At 43.0% G+C, this 21,901-nt stretch overlaps 1 protein-coding gene across 1 annotated transcript; it reads right to left on the bottom strand.

Annotated features, from left to right (window-relative positions):
- Positions 1–11,460: 11,460 nt before the first annotated feature.
- C9H2orf78 (chromosome 9 C2orf78 homolog) lies at positions 11,461–19,668 on the bottom strand. The gene is made up of 3 exons (XM_047747225.1): positions 18,507–19,668; positions 14,415–15,185; positions 11,461–13,516 (listed from the first exon to the last, which is right to left on the bottom strand). The coding sequence occupies exons 1-3, from the start codon at positions 18,601–18,603 to the stop codon at positions 11,616–11,618; spliced, it is 2,769 nt and encodes a 922-aa protein (XP_047603181.1). The 5' UTR covers positions 18,604–19,668; the 3' UTR covers positions 11,461–11,615.
- Between the last annotated feature and the right edge of the window lie 2,233 nt (positions 19,669–21,901).

Below are 21,901 nucleotides of genomic sequence, written 5' to 3' on the forward strand. Positions count from 1 at the left end.
CCACCAAACTTGGGGACCCTCCCTGTAAGTTCCTTAATGTGATGACATGACCTATCCTTCATGGTCTTGCTTAAAGCCCCTGAACTGCTGTTACTTCTTCTACTAGATCAGGGTTCAGATCTCTAATTTTCTGACTCTCTGTTGTGGATCTGTCTTTGGGATTTTCCCAAAGTGATTCTATGTGGTCATTGGCTTTTGAGACTTACAGCTGAAAGCACTTAACAGATTGAGACTCTTTCTCTCCTACAAGCATAAATAGGCATGTCAGTGCAAGGATCCACTATCAATTCTCCTGGATCTCATGCTGATAACTCTTGCAAGACAGTTGTAAAGGGGACCATGGGGGTCCTCAGAACTCTATTTCTCTACTGACTCTTTCCCTTCAGAATGTAAACATAGTGGGTAGAGCCTGAAGAAATTAAGGCACTGGGGGAGCTGGTCTTAGGGAAGTCATACAATGCAATTGGAGTCCTGGCAGAAGTCAACACAGGACAAAATCTAACCCATCCAACTTCTCAGTAAACATTTGTTGAGCATCTACTCTGTGCTAATTGCTGTTCTAGGTGTTAAGGATACAGCCATGAACAAATCCAGCAGGTGGATATTGTTATTGTGCAAGTGCAGACAGAAGCGGTGCTGGTGGGGGAAACAGAGGCATCTGCTTCCATTAAGCACAGATTCCAAAAAGTAGCTCTTGGCTTTGTAATATTTAACATAACAAGTTAACAGAATTTACAAACATGCTAGAAGTTAAGAGTATGATGAGAAGTCTTTAAGAAGCTATGAGTGGGAAACACATAAGAGAGAGGTGTGGAATAATCACAAACACAGCAACCATCACACACAGGCTGTCCTCTATATTAGAAAGGAGATATGCCCCAGTGACGGCAGTTCTTAAGATCATGGCTAAGAGGATATAGTAAGCAGGATCTGGTTCACTCAGGAAGAGAATCTGTAAATATTGAACAGCTCTTGGGCTCTGGGACAAGTGGTCAGCACTCTTGGGTTTACAGGCATTGGAAACAACAAGCAAGAAAACCCTGGCCAATGTGAATATCTGACATTCTTTATTTCTTTATTAACTGGGAAAGTTGAAAACTGGACCCTTTTATATGTGAAACCAGGAAATTAACACTACAAGAATTCTGTTGGCTCTTGGCTTAACTGAAGAGAATATTCTACTTACTCCTGCTCCCAAAATTGGAGGCTAAGCATCAAGGTATTCTGTCAGCAGAGAAGATTTAGCAGCTCACCTGGTGGGTCAAACCTGAGCTAGGAATTGAGGAGCTCTTTTCTTTCCGGTGCCCATACCTAGTCAGTACATTTTCCCTGAATATAACAGTCTCATATGACCTCTTCAAATTTCAGCATCACTTACTCCTACACTCCTGTATGCTTATTTCTTCCTGCTCCTTCCTGGGCAGCAGCAAAAGAATCCTAAAAGGCAAAATTCTTACTTCAATATATACATCAGGATAGAAAGAAAATGCTCAGATGGGCTTTGTGGGGAAGTTAAAAACAAGGAAATCTCCAGGCACATATCACTTGCTTCCTTGTCACTCCTGTGGTGAGCGACATACCTGGAAGGGCAAGGCAATGACATGAGTTATGGAATGACAACCCTTCTTACCTACTTCAATGCGATCTTACAACAGCAGCTAATATTCTTTTTAAAACAAATACCAGGTTCTATTGTTCCTGGGTTAAAACCCCTCCAATTACTTCCCATGGCAGTTGGAATTAAAAATCCAAACTCCTCACTGTGGCTTGTAGAGTGACTCGGTCCCTGCTGCCTCTCTGACTTCATCTCCTACTCTCCCGTTTGCTTACTAGTCTTCTCCACACTGTCTGAACATCTGCTGTTCCATTCTAGACCTTTGCCCAGATTTTTCTTCTTCCTGGGATGCTCTTACCCTGGTCTTCACTTGGCTGGCTCCCTGTTGTCATTCACGTATCAGTTTACATGTCACCTGCTCTGACCACACACTCTAAGTAGCCATCCAGCCACCCTCTATCACTCAGCGTTGTTTGAATTCTTTTCGTAGTCCTTACCATTGTCTGCTTTGGTCTTTAATGATCTGGATTGTTTATTGTCTTTCATTTCCCCTTAAAATATAATCTCTTGGAAGAAAGGAACTTCTTTTTTTTTTTTTTTTTTTTTTTTTGCCTTGCTCACAAGTGTATCCCCAGTACCTAGAAGAGCTTGGGACCCCAGAAGATACTCAATATTGTTGAACATTCAAATGTTGTTAAAATAAATATTGTCTCACTGTCCCCCAAATTAATTACAAGGATGGCTAGCCAATTATAGTGATAACTGAAATGAACAATGAAAAACAGTGTCTACTATGCTCTTGGGACCAAGTCTTCTCTACAAGGCAGTTAGAGTTAGGAGCAGGAAACCTCCAAGGCTAGACACCTTCATTAATTGAGCAAATATTTGTTGAGTATGTATCATGTTCAGGACTCTATGTCAGGCAATGGGCCTACAATAATAGCAAAGAAAAACTCAGTTTCTGTTGTTTTAAGGCCCTTGTGGATGAGAGCTCGGAGCCATCAGAAGGGAAAAAGTTCTTCAAAAGATAATTAACTGGGGCGCCTGAGTGGCTCAGTGGGTTAAAGCCTCTGCCTTCGGCTCAGGTCATGATCCCAGGGTCCTGGGATCGAGCCCCACATTGGGCTCTCTGCGAGCAAGAAGCCTGCTTCCCCCTCTCTCTGCTTGCCTCTATGCCTACTTGTGATTTCTGGCAAATGGATAAATAAAATCTTAAAAAAAAAAAGATAATTAACTTTCTCAAGTTGATGCTAGGTGAGTTCCATGCCCTGAAACACAGAAACAGCCTATTTCGAACACTGCTAGGGAATGAAAGTGCTCTGAAAGCAAGAATGGAATGTGTACTAAAGACAAATTGTTCACATTTTTAAAATTTTTGCTGTGAACCCATTGGGACTATAAAATGACAAATAGAATTTTGAAAATAAATACTTTTTAAAAGACGTGGAAGGAGCTATTCAAAAAAAGGGGGTGAAATGCAGCAAGTGTACTGAGAGATCTTTAATGCTGACATATTGCAACATATGCAACATTACACATGCATGCAAATTATGTTCCTTTTCAGTTGAACTTGGAATTACCTGAAGATGTTGTTCCTTGAGAAGACAACCACAGTAAAATTGGTAACATCAAGATGACTCTGAGGTTTAGAGCTCCACCTACTGTTTGTTTGAAGACTGGTAACTCCAATGCTAAGAAAAATTTCTAGTTGGGAAAATTAGTTCTTCCGCATGCTTGGAAAGGTTTTTAATGTGTGTGTATTGTTGCATTTAATGGTTAAATGTATATACATAAGAGCTCAATTTAATTTTAGACATATTTATTGCTTTGTTACTTGCTAGTTAGTTGTGAGTTTTATAATTTGGTTCCTAATAACTCAAAGCCTTTTGTTCTAGGTAAGATTGACATTCTGAGGATTGTAAATTTCAATAAGGGTTAAATGAGATAAGAAATTTTAGGGCTATTTGAGTTGGACATGTTAGGTTGAGGGATTTTATGATTTTATATTCGGTTTCCATATTTCTTTGCCAAAATACTGCCATATAGCTGGGCACTATACCTTTGAATGGGAGATTTTTTTTAAAAAATTGCAGACCACTATAATTATGCTCTTTGAAAAATATTCATTCAGTCAGTCAATCAGCTAGTATTTATTGTGTAATCACCATGTGCCAAACATTGCTCAAGGCCTTGGGTTTGTGTCAGTGAACAAAGCAGACAAAACCCCAAAAACTGTGCCCTCAAAGATCTCACATGTTAGTGATGGGTGAGGGAGTGATGGATTATAAACAATCACCATTTTAGACAGGTAACTTACAAAGCATATTAGAAGAGTCTAAGCGCTATGGGAGAAAAGGGAACAGATTGAAGGAAAGGAGAAATATAGAGAGGCAGTTGTAATTTCCAATAGTGTAGTCAGGGAAACCCTTATCAAAAAAATTTGCGTGAAGACTTCGTGGTAAGAAGAGCATTCCAGGCAAGAAATAACAAGTGCAAAGGCTCTGAGCCAGGAGCTTGCTTGTGGTCTTAAGGAACAATGAGGACTCGGAGTGACTGGAATATAGATGAGCGAAAGGGACTATAGCAGTAGGTCATACAAGGTGGGGGTCAGCAAACTACAGTGTGAACTGTCTTTGTAAATAAAGTTTTATTGAGACACAGATATGCCCATTTGTTTACGTATTTTCTGTGGCTGCTTTCACGATACAACTGCAGAGCTGAGTAGTTGAGACAGGGACTATCTGGCTCACAAAGACAAACATACTTATTGTCTGGCTCTTTATGGAAAATGTTCCTGACCTTTGACATAGTTTGGACCATATTAGCCGTGGTAGGGACATTGGGTTTGACTCCGAGAAAAACAAGGAGCCATGAGAGGGTTTTAACAGAAGGAAGATAGGATCTGACTTGTTTTGAAAGGATCATTATAGCGATCATAAGGACAGATTTTAGAGAGGCAAGGGTGGGACCTGAGAAGCCAGTTTGGAAGGTACACCAGGGTGCCCCCAGCGTACCACCACAAATTCATCAGGGTGTAGCAGGATATTTTAAATTTTTGAAGGGTCCACAGCAATACTGACATCTGTCAGATACCGTGTGAGCTTCCAGGTGGTTCACAGTTTCAACCTTGGGTCATGCTACTTTCCTTTCAGTGCTGCCATATCTTTGTGAAGCTGGGTTCTGGGCAGCACCTAGACTAAAAAGTCAGTCCTCTTTGAAAATCAATATGGGGCAGGAAATGAGACTCACTCCAAGGTTTGAGATGTTGTGCAGTGCTCAACTCACACACTCTCCATTAGCAAGTAATCGTGGTTATTTAAGAGTGAAATAAAAATATTTTTTCTTTTATTTATAGGTATTATTTTTCAAAGTCTACTTCGTTTTTGGAGCATTGCATTATTGCACAATGTATTGTGCGATTGGAGCATTTTTCCTCCAGCTACCCTAATGACTCACCACAATCTGTGACTTAAAAAAAAAGCAGAAATTTATTGTTTCATAGTTCTGGAGGCCAGAGTCTGAAATCAGTGTCACTGGGACAAAATTAAGGCATAATAAGGGCTATACTCCCTCGTAGGGGCTCTGGGGGAAGACTTCCTTCCTTTTCTCTTGCAGCTCTGGGGGCATAATAAGGGCTATACTCCCTCGTAGGGGCTCTGGGGGAAGACTTCCTTCCTTTTCTCTTGCAGCTCTGGGGGCTGCTGGCTGCCACACTCCAATCTTTGCTTCCATTGTCACCTTGCTTTCTCCTCTGCTGTCCGTGTCAAATCTCCTCCTGCCTCAATCTTATAAGGACACATGTGAAGGGCACCTGGCTGGCTCAGTTGGTGGAGCATGGGACGCTTGATCTGGGGGTTGTGAGTTTGAGCCCCACACTGGGCAGAGAGAGTAGTTAATAAATATAAAAGGACATATGTGATTGCATTTAGGACTTACCTTGCTAAGCTGGGATAACTTCTCCATATCAAGGTCCTTAATTAATCACATACCTAATGATCTTTTTTTTTTTTCTAAATAAAGTCATAATATATACAGGTTACAGAGATTAAGGCCTGACCTGTTTGGATGGTCATTATCCAGCCTACTACAGGCATAAATACTTAGTATATTTTTGGCACCTAATTACTTGATAAATGGGACCATGAGGTTGTTTCTTTGAGAAAGAAAGAAAGGTGAGACACCAGGGGTTCGATGAATAGAGAAAGTCAGGGAGCCTCTGAGTTAGGAGACTCTGACAATAACCCAGGCAGGAAATGAAGGAGCTTGGACTTGAGTAGAAAGGGAGAAAAGTGGTCAAAAGTAGACACGTTCCAGATACCATTTGAAGGTAAGACGAGTTTGCCAATGTTGTGGAGGTGTGGTTGGTTGGGAAAGAGAAGACTCAAACAACTGCAAATCCTCCTTACATTTTTTCTGGAAAAAGTATCACTGTGATCTGAGATGAAGAACATTCTATATGGACCCAGATATTTTGCCAGAGAGGAGGGCAGATTGGTGGGTTCCGTGTTGTCTGTGTTTAGAGAAGTAGATACAAAGAGAAGAAAAAAAGGGAAGAAAAGATGCACGTTCTTGACCAGGCCTGCCTCCAGACCTTCTACCTGCCCACAGGCTCATTCTGCCTCTCATCGTGGTCAAATGCCCTCCACCCATCAGCTTCTTAGAGGCTATTATGTTTTTGACATCTTACTCTAAACATGGGCAGAGCAATACAGACATGAGGTTCCATGTTAGAGGAGACTCAGAAAGCCTCATCTGAGCCAGTGCCCTAAAGAGGATAGGCCACATGGGGCTCTGCTTTCAGGAACTGAAAATTACAGAACCCCCAAATTTAAAAAATAATTATGTCAAATGGTGGGGTGGAATTTCATTTTTTTAATTTAAAAAAATTTTTATAAGATTTTATTTATTTGTCAGAGAGAGAGAAACCACAAGAAGGGGGAGCGGCAGAGGGAGAGGGAGAAGCAGGCTCCCCACTGAGCCTGGAGTCCCAGTAGATCCCAGGACCCGGGGATCATGACCTGAGCAGAAGGCAGACGCTTCCCCAACTGAGACACCCAGGCATCCCTGAAGTGGAATTTCAGATGGATGGAGGTAGCAGCATCATTTTTTAATCTCCCCAAACCCTCTCACGGAAATAGATCAACCAAAACCAAATGCCCATGGGTAGCATTTGCCATAAAATTAGAAACCCCTAATATAAGGGGGTGGGTATAATGTAAACCATAACAGTTGTTTTTTTCCTTTTTTTGTAATGCAAATGCCTGACCTAAGCTTTGATTACTGAGTTACCCATTTCTGCATCCCCTTCAAAGACAGTTATTTCCAATAAACACAGTACTAGCCCTATGGGGGAGAAATACCCAGGCCACCTTCCCCCAACTGAGACTCCTCTGATTTAGAAATCTTGGTCAGTTTCAGTAACTGACTTTTCCGGACCACTTGTGTTTTCTTTTCCCATTACTTCCCACTCCTATGTTTTAAATTCGCCACCAAGGAGTAAGTGCTTGAAACTCTTGCCCCCCCCACCCCTCTTAACCCCAACCAGAGCAGAACCCCTTCTCCCAGTGCTCTATCTCTACCTGCAACCTCCCTGTGGGGCTCCCGGTATGCTGAGTAATTCCCAGGTCTTGTAAATAATAAACCTCTACTTTTTCAAGCTTTCCTAATGGAGATCGCTAAAGGACTTGAAATCATAGTAAGACTCAGAGGGCTGCTCCAACCACATTGGTTATAGATGGGCTGAGTCAGGCATGAAACAGTAGGGCAGAGCACCGCTGCCCACAGGCACAGATCTGCCTGGCCAGGGTGTCTGCGCAGGAGGCAGGAGTAGACAGGACCCATCTGATGGCCTGGACGGCAGGAGGACTTCAAACTGCTAGCTGGTATTCCCTCAGCAGATGGGCCAATGTGAGAACAGCAACTGAGACCCGGAGAGGTCTTGTCCACTCACCTAGTGGTTATGTACGAGGGGACCCGGAGGGTGTCTAAAGGTCTGGGGTGCTCTCGCCCCCTCTGTCTGGACACTGAGCAGCCAGAGCGCTGTTCCAGGATGTGGCCCGGAGAACATCAGACACAAAGGGAAATGTCTTGATGGAAGTCTGGAGAAGGCAACAGAGCCAGGAAACCTCAGAAAGCAAGCTGCCATGTTTTTGAATGCTACATTTCACAAACAACGATGACAATCCGAAAAGCAAATCCAGTGCAGTTAGAAAACCGGTCCTCAACCACCACTCCTTTCCCAAGTGCATGAACACTGATTTCACTTAAAACATGGAGAACAAACAAAGGATTGAGATCTAGTTTTATACAAAGGTAGTGTGGGGTCTGTCTCCCAGATCGCTTGGCGGGCCCCCAGGTGTGGGGCAAGGATCCGTGGGAAGCTCGGTGCTGGAAGGAGAAGGAATTCACCCGGAGGCAGAACAAAGGAGAGAGAAGTTCATTGAATCCACCGCAAGGTGGCGGCAGCGGGACAGAAGGAGGAGGCTGTCCGCGAGGAGACTGCGGGTAGAGCTGTATTTAAAGAGGGAGGGTAAGGAGGGATGGGACGTAGGGAATTTTTTGCTATAACTGTGCCTGGTTGTAAGTAGCCCACTGGTTAGTTAGGGCCTATGGATATTTTGAGGTGGGTGCCCAATGGGTCCGAGTGTGTCCAGCCACATGGTCGCTCCAATCAGTTTGCCTAAAAAAGCAGCCTCTACATGCAGCATCAGAAAATGAGAATAAGGAGCAGAAGAGCTTCCCCTCAGACGTGGAAAGCAAGTCCTAAAAGACAGGCCCACAAAACAGATCAAAGTCGGAACATGCAATTTCAAAACAAGCTAGAAGACATTAGAAGACACAATGCAAAAGATGAAAGAATACGGGGCGAGTGAGGGAAGGGCAAGTTAACATCCAACAGCTCCAGAGTTTCGTTTTGGGGTGATGAAAAAGCTCTGCAAGTGGCAAATGGCATTTTGGATTTTGTTCTATTTCCGTGAGAAGGTTGGGGAGATTCAAATACTAGGCTGCTGCCTCCGTCTTTCTGGAGTCCTGCTCAATTTTTGGACATAATTATTATTTTTTTTAAAGATTATTTATTTTTTTATTTGACAGAGATCACAAGTAGACAAAGAGGCAGGCGGAGAGGGAGAGAGGGAAGCAGGCTCCCTGCTGAGCAAAGAGCCCAATGAGGGACTCGATCCCAGGACCCCGAGATCATGACCTGAGCCGAAGGCAGCAGCTTAACCCACTGAGCCACCCGGGCGCCCTGGACATAATTATTTTAAACATGGATGGTGTGGATGGTCGCACCACATCAGGCATGTCGTTACTGCAGCTGAATTCTATCCTTAAAAATGGTTAAATGGTCAATTTTGTGTATGTGTATTTTACCGTAACAAAACAAAACAAAAAAATGAAAGAACATAAATCAGAATTTGGTGAGGTGAAAGAGCTCGGGACAGAATTAAATAAATTTTAAAATTTCCGAAATGAAGGCTTCAATTGAAAATAACAAGAGTGGGGCACCTGGGTGGCTCAGTGGGTTAAGCTGCTGCCTTCGGCTCAGGTCATGATCTCGGGGTCCTGGGATCGAGTCCCGCATCGGGCTCTCTGCTCAGTAGGGTGCCTGCTTCCCTCTCTCTCTCTCTCTCTCTGCCTGCCTCTCCATCTACTTGTGATCTCTCTCTGTCAAATAAATAAATAAATAAATCTTTAAAAGAAAATAACATGAGTTATTGAACTAATGGATAATGCCTTAAGTGAAATAAACAAGAAAAGTAGGAAATTTTTAAAAATAAAAAAGAAGATAAAAAGAATTCTAGAGAAATGGCAAATATAAAAGATTGGCAAAAAAGCCAGGACAACTTCGAAAAGAGTAATACAAACACATGTAAGAATTTAGCATGCTATAAAAGTGACATTGCAAATCAGTGAGACAAATTAGTCAAAACACTGTGATATATATACATGTTGAGACAAATAATTTTCTGGAAGGATTCACAGTGTGGCAAAAGTAGATGTCTCTAAGGGAGCAGGGAAACAGGCAGCTAGATATTTCTGTTGAATACCTTCTGTACCTTATCCTATCATGTGAATTGATTACCTCTGAAGTCTGACTGCCTGAGATCAAACCCCAGCTCCCCTGATTGCTAGCTCTTAACCTTCAGCAAATTCTTGACACTCTCCAAGCCTATCTCATTATTGGTGAAATGGAGTGAATAAACTCTCAATAAACGTAAAATACAAGCAGAAACAACCCAAATGTCCACAAACTGATGAATGATTAAATGAATGTGATAGAACCAGGCAATTAAATTATCACAGTCCTAAAAGGCAATGATGTGGACACTCTACAACATGGATGAACTTTGAAGACAGGCTAAGTGAGAGAGGTCAGACACAAAGGTCATGTATTGTATTATTTCATACATATGAAATGCCCAGAAAAGACAAATCCAGACAGACAGACAGAAAGCAGATTCCCTAGTTGTCAGGGGCTGAAGGGAGGAGGGAATGAGAAGTGACTGCTAACGGTTAAGGGGGTTTCTTTTTGGGGTGATGAGAAAGTTAGGGGTTAGATAATGATGGTTGCACAAGCTTGTGAAAGTACTAAATGACACTAAATTCACAGTCTCAAAAGGTGACTTTTATGGTATGCTAATTATATCTCAACACAAAATAATTTTAAAATGCAAAGTACCAGTTTTCCCATGGTGACTTTCGGCAGTCTTCGCCCTCCCCCGCTCCATTCCCTTTAAGGCTTCTCCCCTCCCCTCCCCTCCCCTCCCCACTCTCCTCTCCCCTGCCCTATCTCTACTCCTCTCCCTCCTCCCCTCTTCTCCCCTCCCCTCCCCTCTTCTCCCCTTTCCTCCCCTCCTGATGCCCCACCAGGTCCCAAGGAGCACAGCTAGACCCTTGGCGCATGCGTGCTGCTCTGGTAGGCACGCTACCCAGAGCGCTCCGACACCCGCTGTTCCTACCTTGAGGGGAGGGACCCCTCCAGCGGATTTTTCTCGTGAGCTTCGGTTGGACATGTTTAGAGAAGACAGCACGCGCCAGGGTCGATGGAGGACGACCTAGCAGGCCCCTCAAGTTAACATTTAGGTCCCTCCAGAAGTTTGATCTCGACGACCAGTAACCTCTGGACGCTGTGCCCTGAAAGCCGGGTTGGCCGCCTACGGGCGCTCGAAAATACTGAAGGCTTTGGAGCCCTGTAGGCCTCAAATGGAAGCCTTGTTCTCCGCCTGCAGCGTGATCTCAGCCCATTGCTGAATCTCGCTAGTCAAGTGGCCCAGCGGGACTAGCCTTGCATGTTGTCGTGCACGTTCACTGCAGCGGTGCATTCGCAGGCCTGGTGCACAGGTGTTTAGGAGACGGTGATTTTTATTCCAGGCTGGGTTCTGGAGGGCCCTCCTGCTGCTGCAGGTCACTTGGCTAGGCTCCTGTTATCAGCCGCCCCCAGGATAGATGTGAGCCCTTGCCATCCATCTGGTAGATTCCCCTATGATTCGTACTCCCCTTACCCAACCATAACCCTAAATGGATAAGGCAACCCAAACCTTCTAGAGGGGTGTCCCGAGTCTATTGTTTTCAAAAATCCCTATCTGGTGGACATGGGATGTAGGGCCAATCTCCATGAAAAGCTTTTCCTAGTCAAGCAAGACTCATCTGTCATCTTCAAGTCTACTCAAAATGTCTCCTTTTAAGCCTCACCTCAGACCCTGATTCTGCCATTTCCCCCACTCCTGCTTTTTAGGAACCCATAAAATCTCTCTCCCCATTTGGCCTTCGTAGGCCTAGATCAAGTTCCTTCTTCTTCTTCTTGCCTTTTTCTCTTTTCTCCCATCCAACTTCCCATTCTTTCTCATCAGCCTTTGATCCCCACCCACACCAAAGAAAGACCACAGTTGACAGCATCTCAGAACTCAAGAGGATTCTTTATTTCTAATCTACTAATTCTATTTATGATGTTTTATTAAGTCTTAAAATATATGCAAATAAATAGAGAAACTTATACCTATCTATCTATATATGCATGAACAGCGGGTACCCAGAGTGGTACAAACAATCTTAGCATCTCTTATATTGCATAGCCATAGTATCGAGCAATATCCATATCCTTTTCCCTCTCGATGAAATATTGCACTTTCCCCAAAGAGGTGTATTTGGCAGCATTCTCACGCTCTTGCTGAGCCTGCCTCTTCATGGCCTCCCTCTCTGGCCTCTGCTCTTTTGTGATGGGCTTTGACATGACTGGCTCAGGAACATTGGGTTTCCTCCACGGAATTGGTTGAAAGCAGAAGTCTTGGAGTAGAAATTGGCTTTGAGCTTTGGGTGGCGACTGGGGCTTGGTCACAGCGATGGGGACAGGCTCCCGCTGGAGAGAAGTGCAAGATGATGTTTTGTAGGGTGCAGGCCTCGAGGCAGCAGACTGCAGGACACTAGGCCGGGTCAGGTTGGTCAAGCCTGGGCGGGTGGGATTAGTCGAAATTGGCCGAGCTGGTCTGGCAGGACCTGTCAAGGAGGCAGGAGTCGGCCGGGATGAATTGACTGCAACAGGCCGAGCTGAGCTAGTAGAACCAGGCCGGGCAGGGTAAGCCATGGTGGACCGATGTGAGGCCAGAGACTGTGGCCTCCGAGGAACAGGTCGAGCTTGAGGCTTCTCGTAGGTTGGAAAAGGCAAAGGCACCAACTTGACCTTCCCAGGAGGTGGGAGCTCATACTGGGATGGAGATGGACACTCTTTGTCAGCACCTCTGTCTGGTTTCTGGACTTTGACTTGTTTTTTCTCAGGACCTTTGCCCTCACGTGGTGTATCAAGCCATGGTTTGATAGCTGGGGGTCGCTGGGCATTTTTCGAGTTGCCAGAGCTTACCAGGGCCCGGGAGGAAGATAGCCCAGTTTTCTTATCACTCTTCTTCCCCAGGGCATGAAAAACCTGCACAGACTCCAACATGTGCATGCCTAGGCAACTTCGAGGCTTCTTAAAGCTCTCTTGGCTAAGCTCGGGTTGATTTTTCTTCCGCTTCCCCTTGGGAATGGTTGGCTTCTCTTCTGCCTTGACTTTGTTTCCAGACTGCTTACTCTCTTCTGCTTTCTTGGGATTGTTTTCTCTTGTCCTTTTGGTCTTTTCCTGTCCATGGCTCTTCGTTTTGCTGGTCCTGCTGGATGCCGCTTTCTGAGACTTGCTGTTGGAATGCTTGGCCCTGTTCACAGGAGCCCTGTCACCGTCTGCAACACTGCAAATAATCACGTCTTCCCCTAACAGGCACTCTGGGTTCTTCGCCTGGATTTTGGTCTTGGGAGCACCACTGATCGGCTCAGTGGCTTTGTGTTTGTTCTTCCTGACATGATCAGAGGGAGCCTTTACGACATTTGACTTCTCTTGCCCCTGTTTTGACTTGCTGACTCTGGTATCTTTGGCTTTCATCACCTTGGGACCTTTGGCTTCATCAAGGTCTTTCAAGGAATTAAAGAGCTGGGGAAGATGAATGTCCTCCACCAGTGTAGCGATGTCTGCAAAACCACTACTAGATTCAATCCCATTTTCAAGGGTCACTTGGTCTTCAAGACCCAGGGTATTTTTTCCCAGATCGGTGTTTTCAGAAATAGGCTTCTCCTCCTGGCCCAGGGGATCGATGCAGGCCAGGAGCTGGTGAATATCAGGAATTTCTAAAGGAAGTAGGGGAGGCTCTTGGTTTTCTATTGGGATCTGGTAGACATCCAGAGGCTTTGAAAGCTTGGTTTTAATATCATCCAAATTCTTATTCTCTGTTTGTTCCTGGCTTGGAGCTGGAGGCAATGCCAGGACATTATTAGAATTCTGGACTGGAGCTATCATTGAGATGTCTCCGAGCTCAGGTGGTGGGTTACTTTCAAGGATCTGGATATTTCTGCTACTGCAGGACTTGGGGAATTCTGGAGTTTGTGGCAGACAATATGTCTGACTCGGAGGTTGTAATCCCAGGGAAGTCTCCATCACTACAAAGGAATCAAGGAAAAAGTCATTCCCTGGTAAGTGAGATGCTCCCGCTAGACACTAACACAGGAATCATGTACCTTCCAGCAAGGGGCAGGGCGGTTCTACCAGCCTTTCTTAAGGATCAAGGACAGCAGAGTATGCTAGGAGATACAGGAGGTGACTTCTAGTTCTTACAGGTGATCATTTGGTGTCATTAGTTCGTGGTTTTCTTTGTATTTTATAGGGTTGTTATAAGTCAAATAAGAAGTAAAGTGGTTTTTATATTATGAGTTTTCAACAAGCCTAGCCTTCTCATATAGAGTCACTTCAAGTCTCTCCCCTTTCCTTAGAGAATAAGAATGCTTCACACTGTGAACTGGGAGAGGGAATGGAGCTCTTCCTGATAAAATACACAAGCGAGGGTAAATTCTTAGCTTGCTTGCTCTGGACAGGATCTAGGAAGGTGAGGTCTCAAATCCTGGTGTGAATTAAGGAAGTGAGGAAAAGTTGGCTAAGAAAAACAAAACAAAACAAAACAAAACTGCTCCATCCCAACAAGAGTTCCGAGACACTTTCCAAAGACACTGAAGCAATAGCTCAGGGAAGGGAACTCATTACCGTGGGACAGTATGGGGAGGCTGATTGGCTAGGGCGGTGACATGTGTGGCAGCCCTCACTATGCTCTTGGGGTTCCTGCACCTGCAGCTTAGCTGGCCGTCACAGTGTGCCACCTTCCCACCTCCATACAGGCTTCTGAAACAGAGCCTGAAGGTGGAGAGCACCGAGTGAGGGTCGTGGTTATTTCTGTCTCAGGATTTAAGTTCTGCCAAACTGTGGACCCGTTAGCTCTCAGCTGCAGGTTTCACCCTTTTTTGGAACACTGACCTTGTTTCTCTCCCTCTCGCTGCCTCTACTCACCTTGAAAACTTGTTTCTGTGATGGGCTGAGCAGACACAGAGTAGTAAATTCCAGAGGTGGAAGCTGGTGGTAGGACGTTTGCGGGCTGAACCTCCTTGAGGACCATTACCATTTCTGGCTGAGGGACAGAGGCCCTACTCCCCGCATAGGACACTGAGCCATAGGACTGCAAGCAGGGGCCAAATTCTCCAGACAGTAGAGGCCCCAGTGTGCCTTGATTATAGTAATATACCTGCCTTCCTTCCTGGTAGGGAAGTGCTAGGCCATGTTCTTGATTTGGCATCTGAGATGGTGTCCCCTGAACAAGGCTGGCAGAAAGCGATGGGTACAGAGAGACCATGCTACTGGCCTCTGAAGTTTTATCATACGGGGCTGCCAGAGACATAGAAGACACAGCTGCGTCCTGGTCAATGACAGTGACGGTGAAGTCTCCGAGTGAAGAGGACTTCTTTTTGGTACTTCCTGTGACATCCCACTCGAAAACCCCGGGATAGGAAGCAGCTGCCGTGGAAAGCTGGCTCTGGCCAGTAACCCCAGACAACATAGTTGTGCTGGAATGTTGGTAAAGGTAGGCACTCCCCATGAGTGGCTGGAAGGAGGCGCCAGAAACTGATGGCAGCAGCCACGCCGAACTGACCGAACTGACCGCCGGAGCGGAGACCCGGGAGAAGTTGCAGACGTTTCCTGTTAGGGAAGCTGCATTGGTTACCACAGGGAGGGAGAGCTGCAGAGAGTTTGGAGGTCCCAGTAAAGATGAATTTGGGAAATTTTCTGTAGGGAACAAGAGAGTGATGAAAAATCAGGGGGATGGATCAATTCTATGCTTGAGAAACAGCATTATCTTAAAGTTGTTGCTACCAGGAAGCCTCTGATACCAACCCTTGCTGAGATATCAAAAGGCAAACCGTGGAGGATGGTGGTTCTGTTCTCTTGTCTAGTCACCGCCCGGGCTCCCAGCCAGGGCCCCCGCGTGCAGCAGACCCAGGCAGGGTGCTTCACGCATGGTTCTGCAGGCAAAAAGCAGCCTTCTCCCTGCCCTAGCTTTGCGGGGGGCCTGCCGCAGCCACTCGCGTCCCACTTCCCAGAATGAAGCGTCCCACTTCCCAGAATGAAGCGTTTCAGCACTCCTGATGGCTTGGAGAGCCTCTGGTCTCATGTTCTCATTCTCTGAGGGACAAAACTGAGGCTCAGAGAGGTCACTTCAACTTGTTCGAGGTCTCCCCCGACTTTAGGTCTCATTACCAGGTTACAGAGCCTAAGGATCCTGACTTCTTGCCAGGACTCTGCCTGAGCCCCATACCACCAGAAACCAGGAGAAATGAACGCATATAGACCTTTTCTCCCCACATTAGAGAACAGTACAGCTATGACCATTGTAACTTCAGTGTCTCATTGGGCTTGTGCACTTCTCATGCTGTTACCCAGACTTCACGTACAGCTCAGTCCAGCTGGTAAATATAAAGCGTCCCTCTTGGTGTGCCTGGTGGGCTCAGTCAGAAGGGTGTATGACTCTTGATCTCAGGGTTGTGAGTTCGAGCCCCACGGTGGTTATAGAGACTACTTGAAAATAAAATCTTTTTTTAAAAGGAAAAGGGGTCATTTTGACCCTTTAAAACCTGGTTTCTGATTCTACCTCAAAATGACTACCTGAGAGTACGTTTCTCAGGAAGTACTTTTTGAAAGAAGAAAGTTATTTAAACTCTCTCTGAGCTTCAAATTACTCCTCTATAAAGTGGTTATAATAATAATAACAATAATAATGGAAATAATTCTTGCATGAATGTGAATGAAAGTGGTACATTACACTTTATATATTTCTGTGAAGGAAGATATAATATGTTCTGGAAAGACAGACAAATCATGAAAAACATGTATTGCAGAACTAAGAAGAAATATATAGATATTACCGAAAACTGGGCTATCTAGTGAGCATAAGTTCACTAATAAACGAAGTTCTGTATCATGCATGCAATATAGTGGAAGTGAATATTGCTACCCTGTTTTGCCAGAACACAACCCACAACAGAAAGTGATTTTGAATGAGTTCCTAGCCAGTGCATACAGAGAAGATAGATCAGTAAAAATTGCCTCACAAGCAGCAAATGCCATGAATGTGAATGTAAATATAGCCACAATTTTTACAAATATTTCAATAAATCTGGTACAGAGCAGAGAGGGAAATAATAACTGTAAAGGAATTCCATTATTGTGTTCATTCACATTTTTTTCTGAATATTACCCAGCAAGTAACAGGTACTAGGTCTAGTAGAAATATATATTTCAACTGTACTCTACCTCTGAAACTAATAATATACTCTCTGTTAATTAACTGAATTTAAGTTAAAAAATTAAATAAAATCAGAAGAAAACAATAAAAAGAGAAATATATATTTCAATATAATCATATAACAAAAAAGAACCCTTAACCTGTACCCCTGGAGCTAATAATACATTATATGTCAATAAAAACTAAAAATAAAACACTTAAAAAGCATCATTAGGTTTTTATACTCATCCAAAAATATATTTTAATCATCTTCAACATCTAGGAAAATGTCACCCTCAAAGCCTAAACAAGCCATCGTCACTAACCTCAAATTTAAAAAATTTTAATGTAGGAAAACCAGAGAACTCCACAAAACTGTTTTAGATAAACGTGGAATTAGAGATATGGGGCTTGACTTTCTTTTTCTTTTTCTTTTCTTGTTAGATTGCTCACTAAGATCTAAAAACAGATGTGTGCCCTCTGTGTTGGGAAGAAAATAACTGTAGAGATGAAAAGCAGCCTTATGATTCAATCTAGGAGATGCCAATTTTTCAACAAACTTAGTCTGATTTTTAACAGGCAAAACATCTACATAGCTTAAAAATCAAAATGAAATAAAACTGAAAATTCTCTTTCAGCCCCTTTAGATAGCCACTTTTATTAGTTGCTTGTTGATAGGAAGCATCCTTTCTAAATTATATTTCTAAAATGCTTTACATTTTAAACTGTTAAGTGCCATCTGTGTTCAGGGAGGAATGAACAAAACCCAGACTACTGAGTATGACTTTTCCGTAAGCTACTTTTCCTAGTGATGCCCTATTCTGGCCATCCTTTCTTGCCTGGTCTGTTAGTGGAAGTGCTTGCTAAAGTCAGTTTAGTTTGGCTCTGCTCAAAGCAGATTCCAGTTTCTGCTTTCTGCTTTAATTTAAAATCTTTGGTTCTCTCCAACATTCCATCCTAAACTACCTCTTTTTTTTTCTTAAGAGCTCCTCTGTGCTCTTCCCTTTCTTTTTTTTTTTTTTTTAAGATTTATTTTTTTATTCTGGAGAGAGAGGGAGAGAGAGAAAGAAGCAGACTTCCCACTGAATATGCAGGGAGCCTGATGCAGGGCTCCATCTCGGGAGATCATGGCCTGAGCCCAAGGCAGATGCTCAACTGCTCAACGGCTCAACTGAATGAGCCACCCAGGTGTCCTGCTTCCCCTTCATTCTCCTATTTTCTCCTTCCCCTTGGTTCCTGTTGGCCTGGGCTGAGGGAAACCATCCTGAACTTCCTTACCTCCGAAGACATGACTCCCTAGAGCCCACTCTTCTCCCTCCTCTTTCCCTGTCTTCCCTTATTGCCCACGCTAGGTAGAAAACTTCAAATCATGTGACTCTAACTTTCTGAACAGCACTAAATTTAAAATACTACAGTTGAAGTATTAGTGGAGGGAATATTTCAGAAGAAACTTCTTGGTAAACAGTTAGGTTTCTACATAACCTAGGTTTCCTCTCTGTCTGTTGAAACACTCTCAAGAAGTCTCTGATTTCATTTTCTCCATGGGTGCCCTTTAAGACTCACAATTAGAAAAGAAAGGGACCAGAGAGAACAACCAATCTAATATCCTAACATAACAGATGAGGAAAAAACAGATTTTGTGATTCAATGACTCGTCCAAAGTCACACAGCTAGTAAATGCCAAAGTCAAAACTGAAATGAGTTCTCCAGATTTTTAGTTCAGTACTTTCTTTCCCCCATTATTCCATGTTATTTTGAACCTACAACTAAATTTAGAGACAAAAAAAAAAATCCAATGAAAAACTTTTAAAAGTTTCTTTCCTTACCAGACATGGTCAGAGAAGAAGAAACATCCACTGCCGAAACAAGGGATGAGGAGCCGATCCTGGAGGATGTCGGAGCGGCTGAAGCCAAAGAGCGCATGTGTCCAGTACGAAGGTAACTGGTCACTGGTCACTGGTCACTGGTCACTGGTCACTTGCGATGATCCAAATTTATTTACAGATAACTCCATGGAAACCCCAAGATTCTACCAGGTGGTGGTAGGTTTGGTGGGAGAATGATGTCACAAAGTAGGCAGTTTAAAGGTATGAGGGAGCCAATGGGGAGGTCAGATTCCCAATAGCAAGACGGGATTGGGTAGAAGGGGTGGTAGGAGAGCTAAGACAACACCTAAGTGGTACCTAACCCTGTAAGACAGATGTGATAGCCCCACTTTCCCCAGGCTCTTATGTTCAGGAAATCATCTCAACATTTCTTAGAGATGTTCATTAATATAATCAGCAAATAGTTATTTATATTCTATATATCATATTTTATTTTGTGTATTCTACATTTATAATTATCCAGTTAATTAACATCCTTAGAGATAAAGGAAAGGCACATCTAGGTTGAACAATTACAGGTGTTCTCAAATAATATTAGTTGATCTGATTAGTGAACTTACTGCAGCTTTTAAGGTGCAAAGGAAGGGATTAAAAAAGCTCTTTTGGTAACTTAATTAAAGAATAGGCTGAAGTTTGTTGAGTGCACCTTGTAGGGAATGATGTGGTACAGGCTCTTCTCTTTCAGTTTCTTCTCCTTGGATTCTGGCTTTCTTGGACCGGGCTGGCCTGGGCCAGATTGGACTTAGATCTCTCTTCTCTCCTTCATCATAGGCATTGTTTCTGGGACAAGCCTTGACCTTGCATTATTACACTTGTGGATGTACTTCTGGTCAACTTCCAGCCGCAAGGGTCTTCTTTTCGGTGCCTGACACTTCCCAAAATGAATTCTGCCCGTTAGAAGCAAACAGCAGAGAGCTGGAGGACACAGCTGATTGCAGACCTTTCCTTGTCCAACATTTGGTTGCAATTCTTTTTGCCCATAATTTGTTACCTCTGGCCCTTGGGGCCACACGGGTATGCTGCCATACTGTTCTTTTATAGGTAAGAGGCATTGGTGGCATTCGGGATACTTTTCCTTTTTCCTTCTCACTTAAGTGTATCCAGTGTGGCAGTTACTGTAGCCTCCGCCCCCCCTTGCAAACAGCCACTGTAGAATCTTGGGCCTCTAGGATTCTCTGCCTGCCATGTTTGGGTGCAAGATCAGGCAAAATGAAGAGGAGAATAGTTAGAGAAAGAAGAGGACATTCGTTGAGAATAGGGAACATGCAGAGTGAAAAAGTACAGAAAGAAAGAGATTCGTGTGGATTTTTTGCTTCCGTGAGAAATAAACAGACAGTGGGGTGCCTGGATGGCTCAGTTGGTTAAGCATCTGCCTTCAGGTCAGGTCATGATGCTGGGGTCCTGGGATGGAGTCCTGTGTCCCTGTATCAGGTTCCTTGCTCAGCCGGGAGCCTGCTTCTCCCTCTGTCTGCCACTCCCCCTGCTTGTGCACTCCCTCTCTCTCTGACAAATAAATCCTAAAAAAAAAAAAAGAAGAAGTCAGTTGACACATTTTGGCCTCATTTTGTATTAACAAAACATACAATTATATATACATACGTATGCATATAAATGTAAATGTATATATATATTAGTATAACATTGACATAACAATGATAATAATTCATATATAACATTGATTATAACTTATATGATAATATATTTTAGTATTTAATATCTTATAGTCATTATTTATTCATGCAGCTAGATAGTGCAGCAACTGCCATGAACTCCATATACTAAAGAAGTAATCTTAAATATATTTTTTCACTTTTTTGTCATATTACCTCATTTATATCATTGGTATGTTTGTAGAATGTAGGGTTTCTTTTTTTTTCAAGACTTTGTTTATTTATTTGTCAGAGAGCACAAGCAGGGGGAGCAGCGGGCGGAGGGAGAAGCCAGCTCCCTACCTAGGTCTGGATTTTCTTCTATCAACTATAACTGAGTTTGTTGTGTCTTTTAGCACATTGGAAGTGTAGAACTGATATACCTTTTGTAGTTTCTGATAGAGTTAAGTCACTTTTCATATATTATCATATCCATAGATATATATACCATTCTTTTTTTTTTTTGGATACTCCACGCCTATTGAATATTTTTTTTCATAATTCAAAAAAATATTTTGATTGAGCACCAAAGTTGAATGTACCGAATTGTAAGTTTGCAAATGTGCTGTTCTATCTTAAATCTTTTCTTTTTCCAAATAGCAATTTGATAAGATTGACCTGTTTTACATTATGTGTAAGTGTTCAGAATTATAAATGCTTGTGGATATAAACTTGATTAGAATATGATTATCCCAGAATTGTTAAAGCTAGTGATCTTTTTACCCATTCATTTAGTCATTTATTCAATAACTCTGATCTTTCTGACCCTCAGTTTGTCCAGATCTCAAAAGGTTGTGAAGACTAACAGTGTATATAAAATACTCTCAGAAATTAGAAACTAAAAAATACAAATAACAAAAAAACCCAGCCTGCAATTTAGTACTTTATTCTGCCTTCAGACCTACTGTAGGACATGTTGTCCTTTGCTGTTCCACATATAGCAGAAATTAAGTTTTTCTAGCAGGTACAGATCCCTATGCCTGATACTGTGTGGAAATCTTAGACTTGAGCTTCTACTCTTATTTATTTTTTTGCTTTTTCTAAAACCTAAATACCTACTGTCCACCTCTAATGTGAAACTCTAAGGTGCGTGATAACAATCCAATAATAGTTTCACTGTGAGTGAGAGTGCGGCTGATACAATATTTTTGGAGGGCAGTGAGGCAGTATCTTTGAAAATTTTGAGTCTACATATCCTTCACTCCAACAATTCCACTTCTAGGGATTCAGATATAGATGTATACATATTTCAGGGCATTCATATTGCAGCCTGTCTGTAATACAGAACGAAAACCCGAAAAAACCAAAAAGTCCATCAGTATTGGACTGGTTATACAGATTATGTTTCTTATAATCAATGAAATACTATGCATACCAGGCATTGAAAAGAATAGAGCGGATGTATGCATAAATTGGGAAAATCAGCATCCAAAATAGATTGTAGGATACATATACTACATTGCTTTTGTATAAAATAGGAGATACCTACATATGTTTATATATATATATATACACACACACACACACACAGAGTAAGTGTGAATGTGAGCAGTTGGAAAATATCTGGAAAAACCACACAAGGAACTGGAAGAGTGGGACTTAACTTTCACTCCATATCCTGCACTGTTTGAATTCTGAAGTGCACCAACATGCTCATCAAACCTGTGCTACCGGCCCCCAGCTTAG

This window comes from Lutra lutra, chromosome 9, assembly GCF_902655055.1.
Source record: "Lutra lutra chromosome 9, mLutLut1.2, whole genome shotgun sequence".
Taxonomy (NCBI): Eukaryota; Metazoa; Chordata; class Mammalia; order Carnivora; family Mustelidae; genus Lutra; species Lutra lutra.